General features: G+C 43.0%; 1 protein-coding gene across 1 annotated transcript in view; it reads right to left on the reverse strand.

Annotated features, from left to right (window-relative positions):
* The window catches only part of MAN1C1 (mannosidase alpha class 1C member 1), an 85,182-nt gene that overhangs the window by 51,540 nt on the left and 8,777 nt on the right, over window positions 1-24,865 (reverse strand). Inside the window, exon 3 of the mRNA XM_044997676.1 lies at window positions 7,395-7,491. Within this exon, the coding sequence (XP_044853611.1) occupies window positions 7,395-7,491 (97 nt within the window). The remainder of the gene's footprint in view (window positions 1-7,394; window positions 7,492-24,865) is intronic.

Here is a 24,865-nt window from a genome sequence, read left to right on the forward strand (position 1 = left end):
TCAAAACAAACAAAAGGAAGTATTTCTTCACACAGTGTACAATCAGCCTGTGGAACTTGTTGCCAGGGGGATGTTGTGAAAGTCAAAAGTATAACTGGAATAAAAAATATTACGTAAGTTCATGGAAGACAGGTCCGTTAATGGCTATTAGCCAAGATGGTTAAGGATGTAACCCCATGCTCCCTAAACCTCCAACTGCCAGAAGCTAGGACTGGATGATAGGGGATGATCACTAGATAAATTGCCCTGTTCTGTTCATTCCATCTGAAGCATCTGGCATCGGCCACTGTTGGAAGACAGGAGACTAGGCTGGATGGACCATTGGTCTGACCCAGTATGGCCTTTCTTATGTTCTTACTAGCTGTTTTTCTGAGGGTTTTTTTTCCTGAGCAGAATGTTTTCAGCGAATTTGAAGATACTTCCCTGGGTTTTGGCTTCATTAAATTGAAAACTCAGCCCAGGGTCATTGGATAGTTCATAAAGCTCTTGAGGAAACATGGGATGATTAATGGTTTTATGCTGATGTTTTTGTTGCCTGGTTTCCTACTATCAAAATCCTGCAGTCAACACTTCTTAGCTGTCCACTGTATCTAAAGGGCTGAACTAACACTCCAGAGCAGGGTTAGGCAACATATGGCACGCGTGCCAAAGGTGGCATATGAGCTGATTTTCAGTGGCACTCACACTGCCGGGGTCCTGGCCACCGGTCTAGGGGGCTCTGCATTTTAATTTAATTTTAAATGAAGCTTCTTAAACATTTTTAAAGCCTTATTTACTTTACATACAACAATAGTTTAGTTATATATTATAGACTTATAGAAAGAGACCTTCTAAAAACGTTAAAACGTATGACTGGCATGCGAAACCTTAAATTAGAGTGAATAAATGAAGACTCGACACAGCACTTCTGAAAGGCTGCCGACCCTGGCTCTAGAGCCAAGCATGCACGAACTTTGGAATTTGCATCTGAACTTTCCATTGTGGGCCAAAATCTTAGGAATCTGGGTTTTGGGGGTTTGTCTGAACCTGAAATTCAAAGCTAAATTCAGGGGAGGGAAGGACACACGATTCAGATCCAATGTTTGCACAACTGCCTGTAATACAGAATCGCACTGGGTCTGATGCAAAGCCCACTGGAGTCAACTGGAGATTTGACTTACCAGACTTCAGATCAGGCCCTAAGATTGTACGTGACGTTAGCACCATACTGGGACAATTGGTAAGCTTGCCAGGGTGGCTTTGGATACTGGTTTGTGTTTATCGCAGCATATTTTTGCGTTGAAGTATTTTATGGCCTTTATATGCATAAAAAGTCCCCTAACAAACAAATTAACAATTCAAGTTGATTTATGCACTGTCCTCACATGGATCTTTACCGCTTTGATAATTAAGCAGTATAATGAGCCATGGCACATATCGTGCTGGGAAGCCTTCAGAGCATTGAGAGTCTCAAGGCCTTTGACTACCAAAGAAGGACAAGGTCTGATCACAATGCCAGAATACGAACTGGTTTTAAAGGTGTGTGTGTGTGGGTGGGTGGGTATTTTAGTTACAATCGCAGAACAGCAAAGAAGGCCTGATCTTTTACTCCCTGGACCATCAGGACGCGCCACAAAAGCAAGGATTGTAGCCCGTTGTGGGGCAGTGGGACGCTGATCAGCTAATGAGCACATTCAGGGCTTTTAAAAGGCATTTGTGTGTTTGAGGGAACCACCACCCTCACCACTATCTGGAGAAGAGAGATGCACGTATGCGGCTGCTGGAAGGTTAAAGATGTGCCTTGTTTATCTGGAAGGAGCAATCTCTGGCAGGTTGTGGGGCAAGGGGAGAGACACAGGGATAAATGTCAGTTCCAATATGAATCATTAACAAATACCCACCGACTCTGTTGTTTGGATGGATATCCTGAATCACTGCTTCATACTGACAGGAAATAGGTTTGTTGCTACGGATTTCAGTGGCAGCAAAAATAGTGTAAATACAAAATGTCCTTCCTTAAAAAACAACATTCAACTGGGTAATATGCTACTTAAAAAAAAAAGAGGCTAACAGTGTTCCAGAAGAGCGGAAACATCTTCATTAACACTGCAGGGGGGTGGTGGTGGAATATTTCTCTCCTTAAAAAGCACACGAAGCAAACTGCATAATGTGATAGTCTGAGAGAATAATTCTGGATGCAAACTCAGAGAACTATTATTTTTTTAATCACATAAAATGACACTCCAGGGTTTTGCACTTTTGTGATCACAGGGAAAGAGGCACCTACTCGAGCCAAAAACAACTCCACAGAGAGAGCTTGCATTTCTCTTCTTGTCGCTTGAATGTCTCTAGTTAATATTTTCATCCAATTACCTTTCCTGCATTAAATACATATACCTGAATGCCTATTGCATCTGATTGGCTGATTGCTCCCTTCCTGTCTCCTACAAAAGTCACTGACAACAAAACATGCTCCGGGTGAGCTCCAAAGCTTGTCTCTTTCACCAACAGAAGTTGGTCCAATAAAAGATATTAACTCCCCCACCTTGTCTCTCTAATATCCTGGGACCAACAAGGCTATAACAACACTGCAAAACAACAAGATATGCAACTATTAGAAAAATGTGTGGTTCAGTCAGGGGGAGAAAAGATGGATCAAGTGACAGTGGAATACGGAGCCTTTTATATCTAAGTAACCTGTGTGAATTCAGCAGTTCAAGTTGGTGGTGACCAAAAGTTGCTACGTTCCACGACTGTTCAGGAGTCCATGTGGAATGAGTTTGGTGGTCTTAGGCCAGTGGAGAAGGGTCCATATAACACCCAGGCCCCCACAATAAAACTGGCATTCATTGATCCTTTAGCCGGCAGTCTCAGAGGAACCAAGGATCAAAAGGCTGCTGGATACTGAGCAGCCCCGTCACCTCTCCAGGTGATCAATCTATCCAGGTTAGGGCTGAGGCATGCTAGAAGGCAAGGTTAGAAAGCTTGCCCTGGCACTGACCATGGTGTAATTATGCCAAAATCTAGAGGACTTCAGTCTCCAGAACCTTCTTTTGGGCACCATTCTAAAGCACTAAATTAAATAAAATGTATTTTTTTTCAATCACCCTCTCCCCTCCCCCATGTCATTACAACCCCGCTCAACCCAGGGATTTGAAACAGCACCATTTCCGAGCAGCTGAGACTGATAACATCCCATCTGCAAAACAAACCGTCAATACAGTTCAGGAAGCTCTCAAACCTCCAAGCCAAACAAATGAGCTGAGCCTATGCAGCCGCTCATTTTCCAAGAATTGTTGATACAGTATCTGGTATGCTGTTGTAGTCTGTCGCCAAACAGTTGAACATGGAGCAATCCCAGGGCTGTCTGCAATCCTCAAGGATGAACTCTGAAAGTTTTACATCATTTAGACCTAGCTGCTGTCAGATCCTTGCCTTCTAGTACTGCTGACCTGACCGTGTCCTCAATGTGACAGTTGTCACATACATTCACATCAGAGAACTTGCACAGATTCACAAAGATGCACAAATTCAGGAGATGCTGAAAGCAGCAGAAGCCTTAACAAGACAATTTTAGGTGCTAAATGCAATATCCAGTTAGAGAAAAAAGATGGAGTTAGAGATGGCTATTTTTGCACCAAAACTAGCATATTAAAATGCTGTTAGATTCTGAAAAGCGGCTGTTTAACAGGATTGTGAGGTTCCACATTTATTTCCTTTCTGTGATTTCAGGGCATTTTTCTAGTGTATACACCATGAAATATCTAAAAATCAAACTTCCTAACTTATCACTGTAATAAAGATTCTGCAATTAAAACTTAACTGACAATTCAAGTTGATGCATGAGCAGAAACAGAATCCAGCTTGTTTTCCACAGTTATATAAACTCTGCAAGACTAACAGGATTTAAGAACATTTTGTCCAAAAAAATAAGCAGGTATGACAGACACAGGAGCAGACAGAATAATAATTCTGTTATTTAATGCTAGTTATTACAGTGACAGGTGCATCAGAAATGCCTCGCTAGATAGTAACTTTGCCCTTCTCCAGCACTTTTACTCCAAGGATCTCAACATGCTTTACAGATAGTGATTAGTTCGGACTCGTAACACCAAAGAGAGGAACACAGGGAAATTGAGACAAAGAGGTTAAATAACTAGATCACACAGGTCTAAGCCACAGTTGGGAGCAGAATACATCCCTGTCCCTATCGATTTGTAGCCTTAGCTACGTCCTCTTGCCCAGCCATACTTACACAGACATTTTTTTTAAACAAATATGCTTTGGGTCTGATCCTGAGAGGTGCTAGTAACCTGCAGTTCACGGTCTTTAAGAATGGAGAAAAAACTACAGAGAATAATGAAAAACCTGAAGTTGTAGAAAAAAATTAGAGTGCAGGAAATTTAACATGACATGGGATTTATTCCTTCACCACAGAACATTCTCCACGCCCTCAGCTGTGTGATTCAGCAATTCTGATGGCATTCGCTGGCAGTGATACCACCAAGTGTATGTCAGTATCTTCTAAAATGAGTTCACCCCCTCCCCACCCCAGGTGCGCATGGAAGGTTGGGAGAGCAAAAAAGAGTCTTTACCAATAGCCCCTGGCTAGTGGTCTCGATCATAAGTTATTGCAATGGGGGTATTATTTGTACAAATGAGCTGTACTCAGAACATTGGAAAACCCTGGTACAAGCTGATTATAAGAGAAGGATTTGGTGCATTATCTACGCATGTAGAAGTGTAAGAATAATTTGCCATGTCTGATCAGACCATTGGTTAAATAAGATTGGGACCCTGTCTCCGTGTCTATGCCACGCATGCTTCAGAGAAGATAACCCCACCACCAAACCTGGCCACTGGTGTAATTCTAGAGGTCAGGAAGGAGTCTCTCTCTCCCTGATCCCCAGGCATGAAGAAGGATCATATGGAAGACAAAATGGGCAGAGAACCTTTCACAGTCCTGACCGGCCCCCTCCTAAACAAAGCTGGTTTGCAGGGGAAGGAAAGCAAGTAACAGGTTTGGAGACGGCAGAGGAAGAGTTCTGCTCTGCTCATTACTGGCTGTGTGGCTGGTCAGGCAGGTGCAAACACATCACTGTTCTACCATAACAGAAACAGAATCATCAGAAGGTGACTGTTCAGTTTGTATTTCTATTTTGACTTGCAAGAACATATTTGATGAAAAACAGTTCCCCCGCTTTTCTCAGGGTGAAGCTGCTGCTCTCTGACGGTTCAGCTGTAAGTGAGCATCACGTACAGAACAGGGGAAAATCTATCACCCTTAAAGAACTTGAATATTTTTCAGTCACACAAACATATACTAAAATAGCCCCCAAAAGGTGTCCTTCCTCCCACACAGAAGCAAGCAGCTGCAGCAAAAATCTCAGCTGAATGTTGACACCTCAGGTCAGGAGAATACCAGGATTGCCTACGGTACATCTGTGGTTTGGAATAAAAAAGCATTGTATGAGAAAAATCAGTCTTCCCCTAATTTCTAAATGCATTTTAATACGACCGAGATGCCACACTCTGGCAAGGGACTGTTTAGTGCTTATTTCTTTACTAAGCAGCAGTTAGAAAGGAGGAGAAAAAAAAAAGCGTATTAACAGTATGAAAGGCAGCATCTCTTCAGTGATTGTCTGCAAGCCCTTCTGCTCCAGAGAGTGTTTTCCTTGAGAGCCCTCACAGACCCGTTACAAGCAGGCATAAGCACCACCAATTGTTTTAGCATGATAAAAACATTTAAAACCTTTCAATATCCTTTGTCTGTTTACAGCTGCATTCCTTAAGGAATTCCGAGAAGTTCATCAGAATGGAAAAGTTACAAAATGCCAAACTAAGTGATGCAGCTAATGCAAATTCTAAACTAAAAACCAAGCTGTGGCAGGATGTTCTTGGTATTGCTAGAGAAATGGGAGGAAGGGGGAGCGGTGGGTGAAATCGGTGCTTCTGAAAAATGAGATTGGGATAGCAATGACTGGACCAATGAAGCACAATGCAAGCATCTCCAAGCTGCTCTGTCAGTTCATCCCTGACTTTCACCCAAGAAATTTAAAGAACTTCACTAATATTAATGAAGTAACCCTTCCCGTACTCTCCTGACATAAGTATTATCTCTGTTTTGCACAGAAAAGCAACGTGCCTTGCCTAAGATGACATAAGGAGTTTGTGGCAGCACTGCAAGTAGATCTCCTGATTTCCAGTCCTGCAATGAAGCTACAAGACCATCCTTTCCACTCCTACCATCTGCTTCTGCAGTACTGAGATCCCCCCACAGCTCTATCACTATATCTTAGCACTGAAATTATGCAAGTTACCACTCCCCCCACCCCTCAAAAATCTAATCTGCTAAAGAGAAAAATTATACAAGCCAGTAAACACATAGTGTAAAGAGTCTTTAATATTGATTCTCTTATTCAATATTTCACGAAGTCTACGTCCCCACTCAACAGTGGAGCAGTAAGAGAGAAAACAGAAGTTGGTCAGATCCTGACATTTACAAGTTGAGACAAACAGTAACATTTTCAGGCTGAAATTAACTTCATGTTTTAGTGCAGAAATGGTAGCTTTTGTAATTGTGCGGCATCTCTCCAAGACACACTTTGTGCTGAATGTAGTAAAAGTGATCACGGCTGGGATTTTCCAAGGAGCTGAAGGGAGTTAGATGCCCAGCTCAGTGGTGGATTAGCCACTGGGACAATGGGGCCCATGCCCAGGGACCCTGGCCAATTGGGGGGCCCTGGAAAAATGGGCATCCCACGCCCTGCTCGGCGCTCCTGGAGGGAAGTGGGGTCGGGGTGTGTGGGCTTGCCCCGCTCTGCCCAGCGCTCCTACTGGGGAGCAGGGGAAGCCCCCCACAACCCAACCCCGCTCCCCACCAGGAGCGCCAGGCAGGTGGAGTGGGGCAAGTCCCTGCACTCTGACCCCACTGCCCCCGGCAGGAGCACTGGGCGGGCAGGGGAAGCCCCCATGCCATGACCCTGTTCCCCGGCAGGAGCGCCAGGCTGGTAGAACGGGGCCAACCTCGCTCCCCCTGGCAGGAGCACTGGGTGGGCGGGGGAAACTCCCGCGCCCCAATCCTGCTCCCCAATAAGAGCGCCGGGGAGGGGGGGGAAGAGGGGGCAGTGGGGACCCACAGGCAGAAGTGGGGAGGGGCCCCCACTTGCCCTGGCCCAGGGCCCCACAAAACCATAATCTGCCTCTGGCCCAGCTTCAGTAGAATACCGATGAGAGTTGGGCACCTACCTCCCAGAGGCTCCTTTGAAAATCCCAGCTACCCATTTTGTTAAAACGGAAAGGGGAAGGAGGTTGAGGTTACGCAGGCTTCTTCCCTGCAACAAGGGGAAAAGGAGAAGAAATGGGAGTTTGCCGCATTATTACTGCTTTGCATTTACACGGTGGTGGGAACTTACCAAACATGTTACCAATGTGTCCATTCTTAGTGAGCGGTCGAAGTTCATTTTCCCCGAATGCATATCGTTTGTAGTTATCCCAAGCAAACTTCATCATCTACAAAGAAATGGGGGGAGGGGTAATTAGCAAGACTATTCAAGTGAACTAAATTTCAGATTTAATGCAGGGCTTGATCCCGATCAGTACGGAGTCCTGCATCTCCCGGTGACCCACTAATTATGAAAGTCTCTATACACTGCTCTAAATACATAAGACTCCGGCTTGAAATTCACATTCGGTACCATACTTTTATTATCCTTCGGTATTTCAAGTTTGACAGGATGGACCCATCAGTTATGGGGCATAGTTTGGGATTGTGATAACATAGTAGGTGCCAGATTCTAACTTAATAGCCAATACTTTGTTGTCAAAGTTTGGTCTGAACATCAAATTATTTGAATTATCCCGTTTCAGCCAAGAACTTCTAAGATTTCATAATGCTAATTACAAATGGATAAAATATAAATGCTAAGCTTGCTGGGTCCAAAATTAATTCTCCAAAAGATATTACACATTTTGAGTTTTAACATCTCCTTATGATATTGATAGCGAACCATTCATCAAGTACAATAGTGTTAAAATCCCACCTGACCATTCGCCAAACGCAGATATATAAATATATACAACACTGAAAAGGAAGCAGGATTGGGGTGTATCATGCATGTAAGAATACTGAAGTGAGCAAGAGAAGCTGATCTTATCTTAAAATAAACGGTAAAGTTTAAAGTTTAAAACTTTCCCTAATGTTCAAGCTGAACCTTCATTTTTATTAATAGCAGATCTCCATGTTTTTGAGGAAGAGGATGGAATCCATGTCATTTTGAAATCTTCCAAAGAAGACTCAATAGCATCTTCTCAAGATGGTTTTGTGGGAGCCCAGGACGATGGATGTCTGAGAGATCCCGTCCAAGTCAAACAATTCTCTGACACAGAGCTGCCTGTGTTGGGAAGAACCTCCTAGAGGCCATTGAATTTGCCTTCCTGGGAGGATTCTAGCGCACTGGGTTTGGTATGATTCCAATACATACATGCAAACATAGTTTCTTCCTTCCACTTGCCCTTTTTGCTCTAGCTGGCAGGGAAAATAAACTGACAAGTATCCTCCCTTCAGACAGGGAAGAGCAGGACTTTTGTCAGGTTCTAAGCAGGCACTTAAACAATGCCTCCCTTTATAAACCCACACCGTTCCAGTCAGATTGGTCTAAAACCTATGCTTTTCTTTAACTCCAGCCCTGGAGTGAAGTCACATGGTGGATCTGAAGGTGGCTTTGGAAGCTCAACCGTAATCTCTATCTCTGCCCAACTCAGATACGATTGTTCTTGTTAGAGTGAGGGATTTAAAGACTGTAGGTGAATTGTGGAGAAGGAGCAATTAAAACAGTCCCGCCTATGTAACAGTGGCCAATGTCTATCTGTCCAGATTAGGGATCCTTGGACTATTTAGTGCCCAGATATACAGGCTCCATTAGTCTAATATTCTTCCAGCTGTTTTGATTCCCTTGTTGTCCATCCCTCTCCAGCTGTACATTTCTCAAACCCAGCATAGCAAGCATCTGCCTTCATTAGCACACACACACAAAAAGCCACATCACCAATGTTTTTTTTTCTTTTTTAAACATCCAGCTTCCAAAGTAAAGTTTCACAAGGCTGGTCATACGAATGAGGATAAACATTCGCAGAGCTGACTGATAACATTCAGACTCCAGCACCGCCAGAAGGAGGAATTTTGGATGAATAAGTGAAGCCATTTTGGCTTTATAAATTCTGTGGGGGATGAATTAGTCACTAGAGCTCATTGATTCTAGGAAGCTAAGACTTAACGACCAACGAAGCAACAACCTCCTGTAAAAGGCACTTGAGTATGCATCAATCATATGACTCAGGGTTTTCATTTTTTCTAGGTCGATGCTGTTTTCCAGTGACAGTATTATTTTAATTGGGGGTTTTCATTATTTTACTATTTTTGTAGTAACGCTTTTGGGGAAAGCTGGGGTATTGGGGAAAGCCGGGAGGGAGGGATAGCTCAGTGGTTTGAGCATTGGCCTGCTAAACCCAGGACTGTGCGTTCAATCCTTGAGAGGGACATTTAGGGATCTGGGGCAAAAATCTGTCTGGGGACTGGTCCTGCTTTGAGCAGGGGTTTGGACTAGATGACTTCCTGAGGTCCTCCCTTCCAACCCTGATATTCTATGATTTCCCAGATGATACTAAGCAAAGCACCTTTATCCTCTTCTAATAAGGGTATGATCCTGTACTCCACTGGAGAGAGGGATGTTTTTCCAGAACCTTTACCAGGGGCCAGGTTCCCACAAAAAAAAGTTTTCCTGTTGCTAGTGATAAAACCCACACATCAGAGGGGCAGGAGCTTGCAGACAAGGGAGGTGAGAGATTGAGGACCTTTTGTTTCCCTTTTTAAATCATAACCAAAGAGGAAGGGAACACCCACTTGGCAAACACACGCAAGTTCCACTTCGCTGGAACGTTTCTGCTTTGTTGCTGAAAACTGAGCCAACTACATATTGATGGTTATAATGAATATTCTGCAACGTGCATAACTAAGATTGGGATGAAAATCAGAGAGGGGGCAGAGTGGGTATCCTTCCCTGGATTTTTAAATACCTGCTACTAGGTCTCTCTGATCCATTCCAAGAGGCGAAAATTTGTTTTTCAAAGTATGTTGGAGCCCCAGGATCTGTCCTCCCTGGTGCACATTGATTAACAGTAGCCAGAGAGGGTGAATTCTGCCAGCAGAGAAAAGGAAATTGCCCCAATTACCTCTCCTTCAATTTGGTGGCAGAATTTTATAGGAGACACCCCCCCTCCCTTCCACCATCAGACGTTTCATACAAGTAAAGCCAGAGGACTTCAGGAATAATCTCCAAGGTTTGCTCACTTTAACATGCCACACCAAAATGCTGTTTATGGAGCCAGCTCTCTCACTCATTAGGCTAGATTGGTTCTTTTCTCCTTCAAAATGGTTGACCAGGCAAATGAAGTTAAATTTGTCATGCAGTTCTGAAGAGCCTCAGTATAAAATGATTTCCTGCTGGCTTCAATGCCTGAAACTTTCTTTTGCTGTTATGTTCTGGGCTGATAATCAGAGGATGGACTAGATTCGACATGCTGCCTAGATATATTGAAGGACTTCCGTCATCTCCTTTGTGTGAGAAAAATTTCACTTGCAGTATTTAAACTCTGGTATATTTCTGTGATAAGATCCACAATGTGGCTCTATCTCAGACTCCAGGATCAGGATTTCCTCCCTCTGATCACTGGTCCAGAAACAGTGATTGGAAAAGTTTAACCGCAACAAAAGTTTACAGTTCTACCAACTCAGCCATTTTGCAGCAGCCGTTCCAGGCCAAGTTTAGCAGCACATCTCATGAAGTCCTAGAGTTAAGAGATTAATTGCACCTCAGAAAGTGGGGATTCCACATTTTCATATGGTAAAGAGGACTGGTATGTAGCTCTAAAAGTTTTTAAGCAGTTAGTGGTCACTAAAGTCTAGCTGGAGTTGAAATAGGAAAGAAAAAATACAAGATGGAAATCAGACCCATGTGGAAAACACCTATAAGGCATGGTCTAGATAATACTTAGTCCTACCTCTCGAGGTCCCTTCCAGTCCTATGATTTTACAGTTTTAAAGTCTGATTTCTGATGAAATACCAAGGTTAAAAGTGAATGTTTTATACCATTCTAGCCATGGAAGATCATGATATATCGAGCTTTAAAACATCTACAAATATAAAGAGTTTTATGCAAACTGGTTAATAGTTTTAGATTTTAGATTTTCTGCTGTGCTGCATGCCACCTGACAATTATCACTCTGACCCTGAAGTGCAAACCACCCAGACTGTCAACTGATTTACAGCACAGATTCCAAGTCACAATTAAACTTGTCAGACTGCCTTTCCTCTCTGTCTGACCTGCATAATCCACCTTATTTCCCTCAAAGAAATCCAGCGACACATTTAAATGGCATTGTCCATTTAAATAGGTCGTCGACAAATACTTCTTTACCCGTTTTACTAACACTTTGGATTTTTAAAATTTTCACTGTTGACATAATTCTCACAATTTTGCTCCGAATACTTTTCGCGCACCTCTCAGCGTAGATAATGGAAACCAATGATGGCCTCAATCCTGTAAACTGTTCTGCCTCGGCAGAGCCCCGTACCCATGCAGAGCCCCACTGACTTCAGTGGGTGGAAAGGTCGATTTGGACAGAACAGATTGTGGGATCAGAGTCTTAGTTTCACTTGCAGGTTCCTAACGCTGCAGTATTTGGGTTTCAAACATCGCAGGGGAAAGCCTGTCAGACCTGTTTTCATTGCATTTTTTCTTAACTGTGAGGCGACATTTTTATTAGATGTAGGTTTTATAACAGCTATTTTGAAAATGGTGGGTCAATTTTTTCTGGACAATGGTCCTTTAAATACTGCAGCAAGATATATTACAAGTATTTAATATTTATACTGACACGTCACCCGCTTCTAATTCTGCTGAAGCTGAACAAAGATACCGTGGCGGCACCTACATTGTTACCATATTTTCTCTGATTCGCTCCCTCCCTTTAATTTCTTTGGCAAGTCTTGACTCAGTAAGAATTTGCATATCTGACCAACACAGCACTTTGTGCCTGTTTATTTAGTGAATCAAATTCAGGGGTAGTGCCAACTGGTGGGGGGGGCAAGATTGACCAGACAGAAAATTGGGGGGGCTGTGCCCCCCCTTGACACAAGGCCCCACACCTCCATGGTTCCATCCCCTCTGTGGCCACGCCCCGTTGCCACGTCCGAGGCCGGAAGCTGGAGCCAGGCAGTGTGGGGCTGACTGCTCGCAGCTGGCAAGAGCTGCCCAGGTGGGAGGCCCCAGCTCTGGGGCTGGCAGAGCCCTTGGGGAGCAGCATGCAACCGCTGGAGGTGGGGCCCAGGAACCCGGGCTGGAGTGAGTCAGTCCAGGCTGCTGTGGGGAGCCCCAGACCCTCCACCGCCCCAGTGGGTGGGGACATGGGCTGGGGGCTGTTCTTGGGCACCCCAACCCGCTGCCCAGGCTTACTTCTGCTATGAGGCGGCTACGGGGGCGGGTAGGAGGCCTAAGGCAAATTTTGGGGTGGCTATAGCCCTTGCAAGCCCCCACCCCAGCACTGCCCCGCTCAAATTAACAATGAAGTTCTATTAAAAATCCTACCAGGTCAAGCTTTCATTGGTTCCTTGCTCTAGCAGTGCTTTTATGGCTCCAGTCCATGACTGGATATCACAGAACACACTGGACAAGTGTCATTTGCGATTCCCTAAGTATTAGGAAGCTTGATTTTCAGAACTGTTGAGAGTGTAGGTTCGCCAACTTCAAATGCAGTTGAGGGCACTCAACATACGTGAAAAGTCAGGCTCTGGCTTCCAAATGGTATCGTGGCAGGGAAAGAAGGCGGCCAATAACCAGAACTTTATACAATAAAAGCAATCGGCCAGTTGTGTGAGCTAGGCAGCTTGCTAACACGCAGAAGCAGAACCCTCAGGGTATATGATGAAGAAACAGGGTCCAAGATAAAAACTTCACCAAAGAAATGTTTTACCAAAGAAATATTCTACCATGGCAATGGGCATGCCCAATACTTCAGATGTGATGTAATATATGCAGTATTTAACTAATTAAAAACCCTGGGTTAAACCTGCTTGTAAAAGCAGAGAGGATCAGCGAGAAATCAAACTCGCATTTGCCTCCTCATGTCAGCCCTGTATGATTTTGAAATGCAGAGCATTTCCAAACAGCTATTTGATTAGTTTTATCCATCTAGGCTAGGATAATTAGTAAATGCCTAAGAGATGAAATTTAAATATGCCAACCAATCAGTCCATTTCAAGAGCTTCCCATGAACATTATACAAAGCAATTATCTTTACAAGATAACCACTTTCATGGCTCCTTTGCTGTTAAAAAAAATCCTTACCCATCAGCGCCCTGTAAAACATTTAAACGATCACACTACCTACAAAATTCCAAGTTGGGATTTTCCAACAGCAATTCTTTTTGTTGGTGCTTGTTTTTTAAATTATTATTAACAGAAGCTTCCCACTGTTTTGCTACTCAAAACTGGTAGGTTTTTCCCTCTTTGTCTTTTTGGTGAAGATCAGTGGCAGTATCAGATAGGACCTGACCTTTTCTGCCTCGAGCCTGGTAGATCACATCAGACAAAACCTGACTTTGTCTGCCGCCAACCTTTTAGGTCACTGAAATTACCTCCCGTTCCTATTGCAGATTTCTTACCTGCAGTACATTGTGGTATATTTTTCCCACCCTGCAACAAATAGTTTTCCTGACAAAACTATGTACTAAAAGGTGTAACTTGCTGTCAGTGTCTCACGGTAAGCGTAAAAGACAGGGGTGAGACCTTATCCTAATCTCACTTGTTTACACTGGTGTAAAGCAGGAGTAATTTCACCAAAGTGAGCTGTACCAGTGTAAACTGGTGCAAGATTAGTATCAGGCCCTCAGTTATATATACACACAAACCCCAGTGAAGAATTCAATGATGGACTCAAATTAAAAAGCTTTACCACCGAGCCATTGTCCTGCTGGGTCACTTTCAGACCTACTTCTTTTGAAAGCGTCTTTAGAAGCAGGGCCGGTGCAACCATTTAGGCAACTTAGGCGGTCGCCTAGGGCACTGGCATTTGGGGGGCGGCATTTTCTTCGGCAGCAACTGTGGCGTCCGGATCTTCGGCCACACCAGTCGCCACCGGCATGTAGGCGGAGGTAGCTGAGGTAGGGGAGCGCGGGGAGGGCCACCTGCAGCAAGTAAGGGGGTGTGTGGCACACAGGGGAACCCCCCGCCCCAGCTCACCCCTGCCCCGCCTCCTCCCCGAGCACGCCGTGGCTGCTTCACTTCTCCCGCCTCCCAGGCTTGCGGCGTCTAAGCTGATTGGCGCCGCAAGCCTGGGAGGCGGGAGAAGTGAAGCAGCCACGGCGTGCTCGGGGAGGAGGCGGGGCAGGGGTGAGCTGGGGCGGGGGGGTGCCTCAGGGCAAAGGGTGGAGAGCTGCCGTGGGGGGGCGCCTCAGGGTGGAGGGGGGGAGCTGCTGCGGGGGGGGGGAGAGGACACCTCAGGGCAGGAGTTCAGGGATGGGGGAGGGCACAAGGTGGAAGGTGCCTAGGGTGCGAAACATCCTTGCACCGGCCCTGCTTAGAAGTCATTCTACATCATATTTTTATTGCTAAATGTTTTGGCACTTGGCTACCAGGTTTCATTTAACCAGGCACTAATAACCACAGGCCTTTATTTCGTGATTATAAAAGCCTGTAACTAGCAGAACAGACACTGCTACAGCACACGAAGAAGTTACTAGGCAACATGCAGAAATGGACAGCAACACTGATAATCCATTCTAAAGTAATTACATTTTATAATTAAAGATTACTGTAAATCCAATAGATCCCAACAGGAACATGAGCAATTTAGAGACACCCTGGCTAACCTGTTTTAAAGCAGTCATGTTAGCTTCTAATCTTGAATAAAACACAAAGAGAATGGATATTTTCATTTAATAGGCCTTTGAGCTCCTGACAAGCATAATGTGTGTCATTTCTCTAGTCATTAGTTGGATCTTTTCTTATTTAACTAACTTTAACAAAAACTGCATTCATCTTTATTGGCACTGAGGAGGTGAGTACCCGGGATTAGAACTGGGAATGGAAGTTTGAACTCCTGATGGGAAATCTTGTTGCCACTGATGTCAGTGGAAAAATCCATTCTCGACTCTTCCACTAACTCCTCTGTGCCTCAGTTTACCTATCTAAAACACAGAGCTAATCATTATTTCACAGGGGTGTTGAAGTATAACAAATAAAAATGAACTACTACTATTAAACTGAATTTGAATAGCATTCTGCATGTTCAAATGTAAGTAACACGAAAGGAATTAATCCTCAATATTCAACAAAGTAAAAATCATTATCTCAAAGCTTTTACAGGTGAGGAAAAAGCAGGCCGAGAGGGAAGGGACCTTGTCCAACATTACTCAAGAAGTCAGTGGCGGAGTCAGGATTACAACTCAAAACTTAATTCAGATGCAGCTGGACTCCACTGGGAGTCAATGCAGAGACAGGTGCTTAGCATAATGGGGTCCTTGATTGGTAATGTATGGATTATTATGCTATCATATCAAGAGAGTGATACACCCCTAGTCAAATAGTTTATCTACGACAAGTTAACACCTGGGATTATAGCATTTGTTCACGTATGTTAAGGAAAGAAGGCACCGCTGCAATTATCTATCCAGCCTCCTGCATAACATAAGCCATGGAATTTCACCCCGCAAATTCCTACATGAAGCCCAGTACCCGGTGACTGAATCTGCAAGGTATTTTTTGGAAAGACACCCAATGTTTGGGAAAGCCTCAAGTATTTTATAGACACTTCTGGAATGATCCGGCTGATTCTTCCTCAATCACTGAGCACGAAATCACATAGCCATGCCCAGAATCTTGAGCCATTCCCATGCCCTTGAGTGCTTTGAAATGGGTTTTAAAGCTGAAACTTGACACTTTCCCAAATCTGCCGCTGAAGTGTAAATACACCAGCAGATAATGTCTGCTAATAAATCAAAGTAAGTAGATACTGTAAATCATTTGCTACATGTACCTTTATTATCTATAAAACAAAACCAATAATGTCAGTGAAGAGCTTTCTGCCTAGGACTTTTGTTGCAGAGTCTTTAGGGTGCATCGTCAAGCTACTTATATTAGAGATTTTTTCCCACCATTTTCATCTCTACTGAACAGGAAACACAAACAAGGCAAAAATTGCAGCTGGACTCTACAGCTGGAAAAATCTTACAACTGGAAGCACCAAATGAATTCATTAGAGAGTTAACTTTGCATAAGCAAAAGCAGGGCTGTGAGGGGGTGAGATCGTGGGCCGGACAGGGGTTGATAGCCAGTTAATTACAACACAGGTACAACAGATGTACCTAATGAGTTGCTTCTCAGCCAGAGGGGCAGGACTGGGAGGCATCAGGTGATAACTTAATGGACATCTGGCCCTTATAAAAGGGGAGAGCATTCACTCTGAAGGGAGGAACCAGAGGTGACCTGAGCCAGAAGCTGCAGGAAAACATGCACCCTAGACAGATGCAGTCTGAGGGGCCAGATCTCGAGGCCGGATCTGCAGAGAAGGTTACAGAGCGGCAAAGAGGAAAACTGAAGATGGAGCCCAGAAGAAGGGCAGACTGGTTGAGAGACTTTTAGACATTAGGGTGAGTTTCTGTTGCCTGACAGATCGGATTTAGCTGCTTCTCAACTGGAAGGCTGAGTTGTGCAGAAAGGCAGGTGACCCGCAAGAGACTCAGACCCCTGATGCCAAGGGGCGCTCCAGTGGTGAACATGCCTCATGACAAGGGCTGATACCAAGTTCTTGAGTTTGGATTCACACGTAAGATAAACCAATTCAACAACAATTCCACCATCATGAACTAGCCGAGGTGAATGTTTACCCTGGACTGTATCAAATGATCAACTGTATCCTATGTCCTATACAGCTCTAATTGCTAATTGAGGTTCTCCTTTCGTTTAGATGATAGGGGTTTGCACTTCTGCCGCAGAAAGATCCAAATTCTATCCCTCCTGCTGCTGTCATATTCTGACTGGCTGATACACACGATATAGTGAAGCCACAGGTAGCTCCAGATTTGCTATGAAACCTTAACTTTAGAGCACCTTTCAGCTGAGGACCTCAAAGCACTTTACAAACCATTAAACTGAGCTTCACCTCCACTCCCCTACTTCTACTGAGACAGGCAAATATCTCCATGCACAAAGGAGAAGACTAGGCGCAGAGGGGTAATAATACTCAGCTCATAACTTAAAAGGGACTTTGCAGATATTTAAACTAAGCCCTACCTCATTCATGAGAGAGAGACAAGTATTCTTCCCATTTTACAAACAGGGAAACAGAAGCCTACACCGTTCAGTTGCCCAATGTCATGTACCAAATCAGTAAAAAAGCCAGAAACAAAACCCAGGAGTCCTCCTGACTCACCGTCCCCTGCGAGGAAAGCTGAAGACGAAGAGAACACTTCTCAAAACACAATTAAACTAACTCCTAATTAAATTCCAAACACAACTGGGTTTAACTGTATCAAAAGGAAAAAAAAATCTTTAGATGGGGCATTAAGTCCCACTGGGTCCTGCTGCTTCTATATTAGGAAACATCTCAGCAACAGTGGTTGATTTTGCAGTTAAAGTTTCTTAATGAAACAGCAGGTTGCAAAAGGATGACAATGGATTTTTGAGAATGAAGCTGAGTCTAGGGCAAACTGAGTACGTTAATCCTTGAGGAGGGGGACAGCTACATTAAGGGTCTCCCTCGCTTACTCCAACTGAAGCTTACTGAGGATTCTATTAGAAGTACATCTCTATCTCGATATAACGCTGTCCTCGGGAGCCAAAAAATCTTAACGTGTTATAGGTGAAGCCACGTTATATCGAACTTGCTTTGATCCACCGGAGCGCTGCTTTACCGCGTTATATCCGAATTCGTGTTATAGCGGGTCGCGTTATATCGAGGCAGTGGTGTAAAAGTATTTGTGTTCTAGGTCTCTCCAGGACAGCAAAAGGAAGAAGGAAACCTTATTTGTTTCAAGCTTCTGTAAGTGATCAAGCATACCAGATTCCAGTGCATGACCAACACTGTTTCAGCACAAAAGCAGCAGGAATAAAAGCAATGGTCCTTTCCTTTGCTTATTACCTCTTGCTACTGTTCAGGTACTTGTACTTGCTGTCATAAGGTTTAGAGAACTTTCACAAGAGGCTTTACGTGTTCCCAATTTGCACAGACCTGGAAGAAGTGATCCTATTAAACTGGAGGGCCGATTTCTTTCGCAGACTGGTGCTCAAATGGTAATTCAGCCCGCTGCAAAAATTAGGGTCAGCTGCTAAGATCAGGCCTAACTATAGCTTCTGTGATGCAGATGAAGCTGAAGATTTCTTGCCAAACAACATGCAGAATATGAATGACTGGGAGAAGACAAGAGAAACTCAGGACAAGGAGAAATTTCTCTGCCTATTCCTTCATAAGAAAAAAATTAAAAACCACCAGGGTGATAATTAGTTCCTCGGTTATAGTTACTGAAAGGTTGGATAATTATCCCTTTCAGCAACCACTATGTTATGAAGACATTATAAAAGAATGTTGATTTTGGTTTTTGTTGCTTGCTGAATGCTGCCTTCACACCACCACCACATACAACATACTTACTTTAGCACAGAATTTGAACCAAACGTGCTGGATTCTCACGGATTTGGGGTCACTCATATGCATTTAGGAAGTGTATAGAAATTATCCCCCCACGATTCCCACAAAAATACATTTTGTTAAATTGGCCTTACGGTTGTAAATACATCTGTATAACATATGGTAAAAATGCTTGAAGAGGCTGTTGTGCGTGAACACACACAGACACGCTGCAAAGTCAACAAAAACCCAGCACACCCGATATTGGAAAGAGCTACTCCCATCAGTGCTCTACTTCACCATCGGGGTGGTTTCAAGAGCCCCTACACCAGCTGCAGTTTATAAAGCACTTTGAAATGTACAGAAGTTACTTCCCCCTATATCTGCAGAACGGTTCAAATCATTAACCGAACAGCCCAAATTTTATAGAGGACTTTCACTTTTTAAAAACTAATTTTACTGGCATAATGACAGGTTTCAGAGTAGCAGCCGTGTTAGTCTGTATCCGCAAAAAGAACAGGAGTACTTGTGGCACCTTAGAGACTAACAAATTTATTTCAGTATAAGCTTTTGTGGGCTATACCTCGCATCCGAAGAAGTGGGCTGTAGCCCACGAAAGCTTATGCTGAAATAAATTTGTTAGTCTCTAAGGTGCCACAAGTCCTCCTATTCTTTTTACTGGCATAGTTGCAAATTAGAAGATGTTTGCAAAGTACTGCGGCTGCATAAAATAACCCTTTTTACAGCTATTGAGATGGGGTGCAGAAGGGGGGGCTGCACATGCCGGGGATCTGAGACAGACTCAAGAGGCAGAGTGATAAACTTCAGAGACTGCTTTATTATTTAGATTTGTCAAATGCTTTTAACTATGAATTGTTTAGCGTGGTGCTAGCCCTTAGCTACTAGTCACTGGTATTCCCGCATGCTTTGAATAAAATAAAGAGAGGAAATTACTTACCTTGTAATTGTGCTTTTCTGAAAGCATCCTGCAAGAGTATATCACTCCTGGGTATTGTGCCTGAAGCATAAGTCATTCTGGAAATTCCCACAGCTTTAAGATATTTGGCCCTGTGATGTACCTATAGGCTTCCTTAAAGACTCTGACTTAAGAAGACTTCTTGCTTTGCACTTCTTAAGTCTCTAACTACACACCAAAAATACCAAATGTTCTTTCTCTAACGTGACCAACACCCCAGATGAACAACAGACAATCACTTAGGGGGTAAGCCTAGAATACTTCACCTCCTCATCAAAGCACATTAAAAATCGAGCAAAGGTGGATGAGTATCTTGCAGGATGATTTTTTTTTCAGAAATGCATTATTACAAGGTAAGAAATTTCCCCTTCCCTAAAGACATCCCTGAGGAGTTTCACTTTTGGAGAGGAAGAAGCCCCGGAGATGTCCTGAAGGACAAAGCAGCAAGATACAAGAAAAGGCAAATGCCGAGGAATTTTTTCTTCGTTTAAAAACAAAAAATGGGTAGGGGAAATTATGCCTCCTAAAACTTATCAGGCCTAACTACTTAACACTTGTGTATAAGACACAGAAGAAACATCCTAAAGAAACAACACAGAGGGAGCAGGAGACTGTGGTCTTTTGCCTCAGCCGCAGAATCCCAGCAGGAACACTCCCAAGGTACTGAACGTAAGTGGTGAAGAAGAAACAGAGCATGGCCCTTGGAGCCTCCATGCACAAGTCTGTCATCAAGCCATCCTGAGGCAAGTAAGTAATGTCTGTCTGGCCTCAGACCAGATGAGTCCTGACAGGCCTCTCTAGCTTTAACTAAACCAGATCACAGTAACGTAACATGCAACCAGAGAGCTATGGTCCTCTCACTGCAGCATTGCTCAGGGCACTGCTATTGAATGAAACAAAAAATTGCTGGCTGGGCTGCTTGGTTCAGGAAATTAAGCCCACTGACTGGAATAACCACAGGAGAGTCCTAGTTTATCACAGGGTTTCCAACAGTAAGCGCTGGAGGTACACGGCTTAGAACTAGAGCTATAAATTACAGGGAAGGAGTTCCTTCTTGAACTACAGTTAGGACGATACTGGATGGAACAGCCCAGGGCCCCTGAAGTACCTGAGACTGTCCTGAAAAGCATGCTCAACAGACTTGTAACTGGCCTACAGGTCACTCAGAGGGTTAACATCTGCAAAGCTAGACATGTTCCCTCCATGAAACCCATGGAAGCAGGAGACCCAGAATCTTCCTTTACACTGAAATAAATGCTGAAATAAATTTGTTAGTCTCTAAGGTGACACGAGTACTCCTGTTCCTTTACACTGAGTGCTTCTGGTACTAAGAACATGGTCTTAGCCTGTAAACGCAGGACTTATTATTATATTTATTAGCCAACTGTTTGATGATCTATGTTGATCATCCCTTTTGTTTTAGAACTGGGCATCTTAATTTTCCCTTTCCCCATCGGAGGGAAAAAGTTAATTGCTTCTGGCTCTTGGATGGGATCAACAATGGCCTCAAAACACACAGAGGTGCAAGCAGGTGAGATAGTTGAGGGGAAGGAAAGAAGGGAAAATACAGGCAACAAGTTGCCTCCCCTCTGCTCCTGTTCGATATAAGGAGAAGGAGGGAACATCTGAGGTGAAGTCACCTGGCCTCCAGTCCAAATGCTGGAGTGTGGGGCGAGAAGAACCCAGAACAGCCCATGACTTCTGATCCAGTATGGGCCTGAAACAGTCAGGTGTATCCCGTGTGCTTCAGCCAGATCCTAAATACTTAATATGAGTGATCTGGAGGATGAGCTTTAGTTTAATGATTTCTTGCTGGTTCACCTGCTAGCCCATCTGTTTTTATAGTTTTTGCTTGAAGGCATTGACTGGAGCATTGCTGTCCCCTCCCTTTCAAGAATTGGTTGTGATTTGAACGTTTGAAGAGGGGGAAGGAGCAATTCTCAAGCATTAACCAGTCAGCAAGGAGTAATCTGACAGTTTATCACAGGTACTAGTCAGTAACAGATACAAGAAAATGATCCCACAAAGAATACAAGTAAGTTATCCTGCAGCCGTCCCAGAGTCCAGTGTTTGAGTTGTCACTCAAGGAAAGTGTTAAGAAATACTTGGAGCACAGTAACAAATGTATTAGCCAGAGGCTGATAAACTCCTCCAGGAGTCTCTCGGTCAACAATAAATCAGAGAAATCGGCTTTCAAATACTGGATCTTTAATAAAAAATAAAGCATGTGGAGTGGATGTTAGAACAGTGTTAGAATTCAGCTGCCAGAACTAAGGGGACTTGCTTTCATTCAGTCTGACCTCCCCTCATGAGAGGTACCAAGGGTTGGCCCTGGCATCATTCCAACACTGCATTAGACGGTCATCACACTACAATGATTAATGAACTTCTGAAAGACGAAAGCTATGAAAAGCAAGTTAGATTACATGGGTAATAAACTAAGGCAAACAAACATAAGGATTCATAGAAATCAGAGACAGAAGCGACCTTTAGGTCAGTGAGTCCATGTCCCTGCCAGTAGAATTGTCTCCCACAATACATTTTCGAATGCTCTTTCTATTCTTGTTTTAAACAACCCAGTCAACAGATTCCCAAAAGAAGGGGTGGAAATCTATTTCAAATCTAACTTTTAGGAATATCCCTCCTAATATTCAGCTTAAATTTTTCCTGTCCTTACATTTTGGAAAACCAGAGAGTAAGGAATGGGAAGAAGAGAAGGTCTCTAGGACTTTTTCCTGCATCTTATGGAGAATTTATTGGAGATCAATAACCCTTTCAAAAATATATAGTTTGAACCAATCCACCATAGAGAATGGAATAATATATATATCAGAGGAGCAACATGCTGGTTACATGTAATTCCACCCAGCACAGAGGTCTGATGGGTGCATGGTGCAAAGCAACCACGATGTTTAGGAATTGGAGAATCACGTCCTGGTTTCATTGCTGGAGGAAGGCTTTTGAGATGGTTAAGCAGCATCAGAAAAGTTAGCTGGGGATTTGCCTGGGTATAGCTAGCGCATCTTAAAATAGCTGTGAAGCGTAAATTTCTATTTTCAGAACTCCAGAAGAATTTGTTCCTCAACTCAGGACTGCCAGCACTAAAATTTGAGATGGGGGCTTCTGATGAGGAACTGGAGAATTGAAAACACCCCAGTACTTCTATTGGAGACTTTTTATCAGCTAGCTGGGCTGACTTATACATGTGGCATTAAGGTAGAAATAAGTCTGAGCAGGCACTACAGCATGATAATTGTCTTTTTGTTACTTTCTAAAGTACACAGCTATGCACTTTCTTCACTGCCCAGGGAAATCATGTTAACACAATTATAGCAAGAACGCTGGTTTAAAACACTGCACTCTAGAAAGATACGAACATGGCTTCAATTCTCAGTACTGACAAGCATTTAGGACCTCACCTGCCCCCAACGGAGTCAACGGGAGTTTTTCATTGACTTCAATTGAAACAAGACAGGGTACTTAAAAACCTGACATTTCCTACAGAATACCAAAGATAACGTTGTTATAGCAAGTTAGCGTTTGTACAGCACTCTGAAAATGTAAAGCACGCTCAGTTGCGCTGCTATAGCATTTTCCACGCCTTCTGCACAAATTATTCTTCACAATGCTCTTATGATTATCCCCATTCTACCATATAATGATCTGAAGAACAGAAAGGTTAAGTGACGCATCCAAGACCAGAGAGTGGAAATGTCAAAGGCAGGATTAGAACTAATGAATTCCTGGCTCCCAGTCAATCTCACACAGAAAAAAAACAATTAACTCAAATAAGCAACTAAGAATTATTTTTAGTGGGACTTCTGTTTGCTTTTCTTTTTAATCCCCTTTAGTCCTCTCCACTGACTCAAGTACACAGCTTGGTTACAATGCAAGGGGCTCCTTGTTTCAGCTTTCAAGATAAATGTATGCAGAGGGAAAGCAGTAAAGAACTTTTTGGTTTAGAACAGTCTCGAAAAATAATTTGCACTTATAAAGCTCCCCAAGGAACTCGAAGTGCTTTGGAAGCATTAGTTATGCCTCACACTAGCTAAATTAGGTAAGTACAGTAATACCCATTTCATAGACGGACATCCTAAGCTAGAGAAGTTAAGAGTAAAATATTATATTTTTAAAGATTTGATTCTTTATGCAGCTAATGCCACAGGTTGTTCAGGTTAACACTGAAATATTTTTTTAAACTACTTTTCACCATTTCTGCCGTTTCCTTTTGCCATGTCTTTCAGGGTGGACAATGAAGATGACGTAGTCCATTTCACTCCTATTTTTAGTAAATTTCACCTTTTGGTTCTGTTATATTAGAACAATATTTGCATTGTTTGGGTTAAAAACTACAAGGGAAATGTTTTGGTAGTGTTTACATTCAACATTTAAAAATAGAAATATCTAGCATAACAGGTTATGTAAAAGTTTATTAAAAGCTTATTTTTACCAAAAAAAATATCTAAATTTGAGGCCATATTTAATCCAATAATGTCCTTTTATTACTTGCCTAAGCCCACAAAGTGAATCTGTAGCCACAAATGGAACCCAGAGCCCAGTGTTCTGTTGTCCTTAATAGGACATGATGTGTGTCTCCAATAAATATGTGAAGGTCTAATAATTAACATTATCCAATCCTCCTCTGTTCCCACTGTGCCTCCTTCCCTGAGTTTGTGTTAGGTCCATCATGCACAATATACCCATTATGTACAGATCAATGATACAACACGCCATGACAGCGCCTTTGGAGCCCTTCCAGAATATTGTATCATACAATAAACTATATAAGCTCAGGCAACAATTATGGGTGCATGTCAACTCCACACACAAAAAAGTCGTCTACAATGCTAAGGTACTTGTTGGATCTATATAGTCATTGCTTTTTTAAGTTTAAAAATACAATAAAATTCAAAATACAAGATTTCCCTTCTCCCTACAATAAAACAGTGAATAGTTCACATTATTTAGACAACTGCATGTAAACGTTAGGTTTAGAAGCAAAAGCGCAGACCCGTCTAAGATTATAAAATGTATTTTCTTCCCATCCTTCATTCCTTTAATTTAAGAACAAGCTAATTTTAAGGATTAGATACATATTTAAAATGTAAAGAGTAAGAAAAGTGTTTCCTGTAAACTCTTGCAAAGAAGCAAAATGAAAGAACAAACGGAAATAATCCTCCCAGTAAGGGAGCAGATTTAATTGTTGATTACAAGATTAATCAAGAACC

The sequence above is a fragment of the Mauremys mutica genome, chromosome 23 (assembly GCF_020497125.1).
Source record: "Mauremys mutica isolate MM-2020 ecotype Southern chromosome 23, ASM2049712v1, whole genome shotgun sequence".
NCBI classification, from domain to species: Eukaryota; Metazoa; Chordata; order Testudines; family Geoemydidae; genus Mauremys; species Mauremys mutica.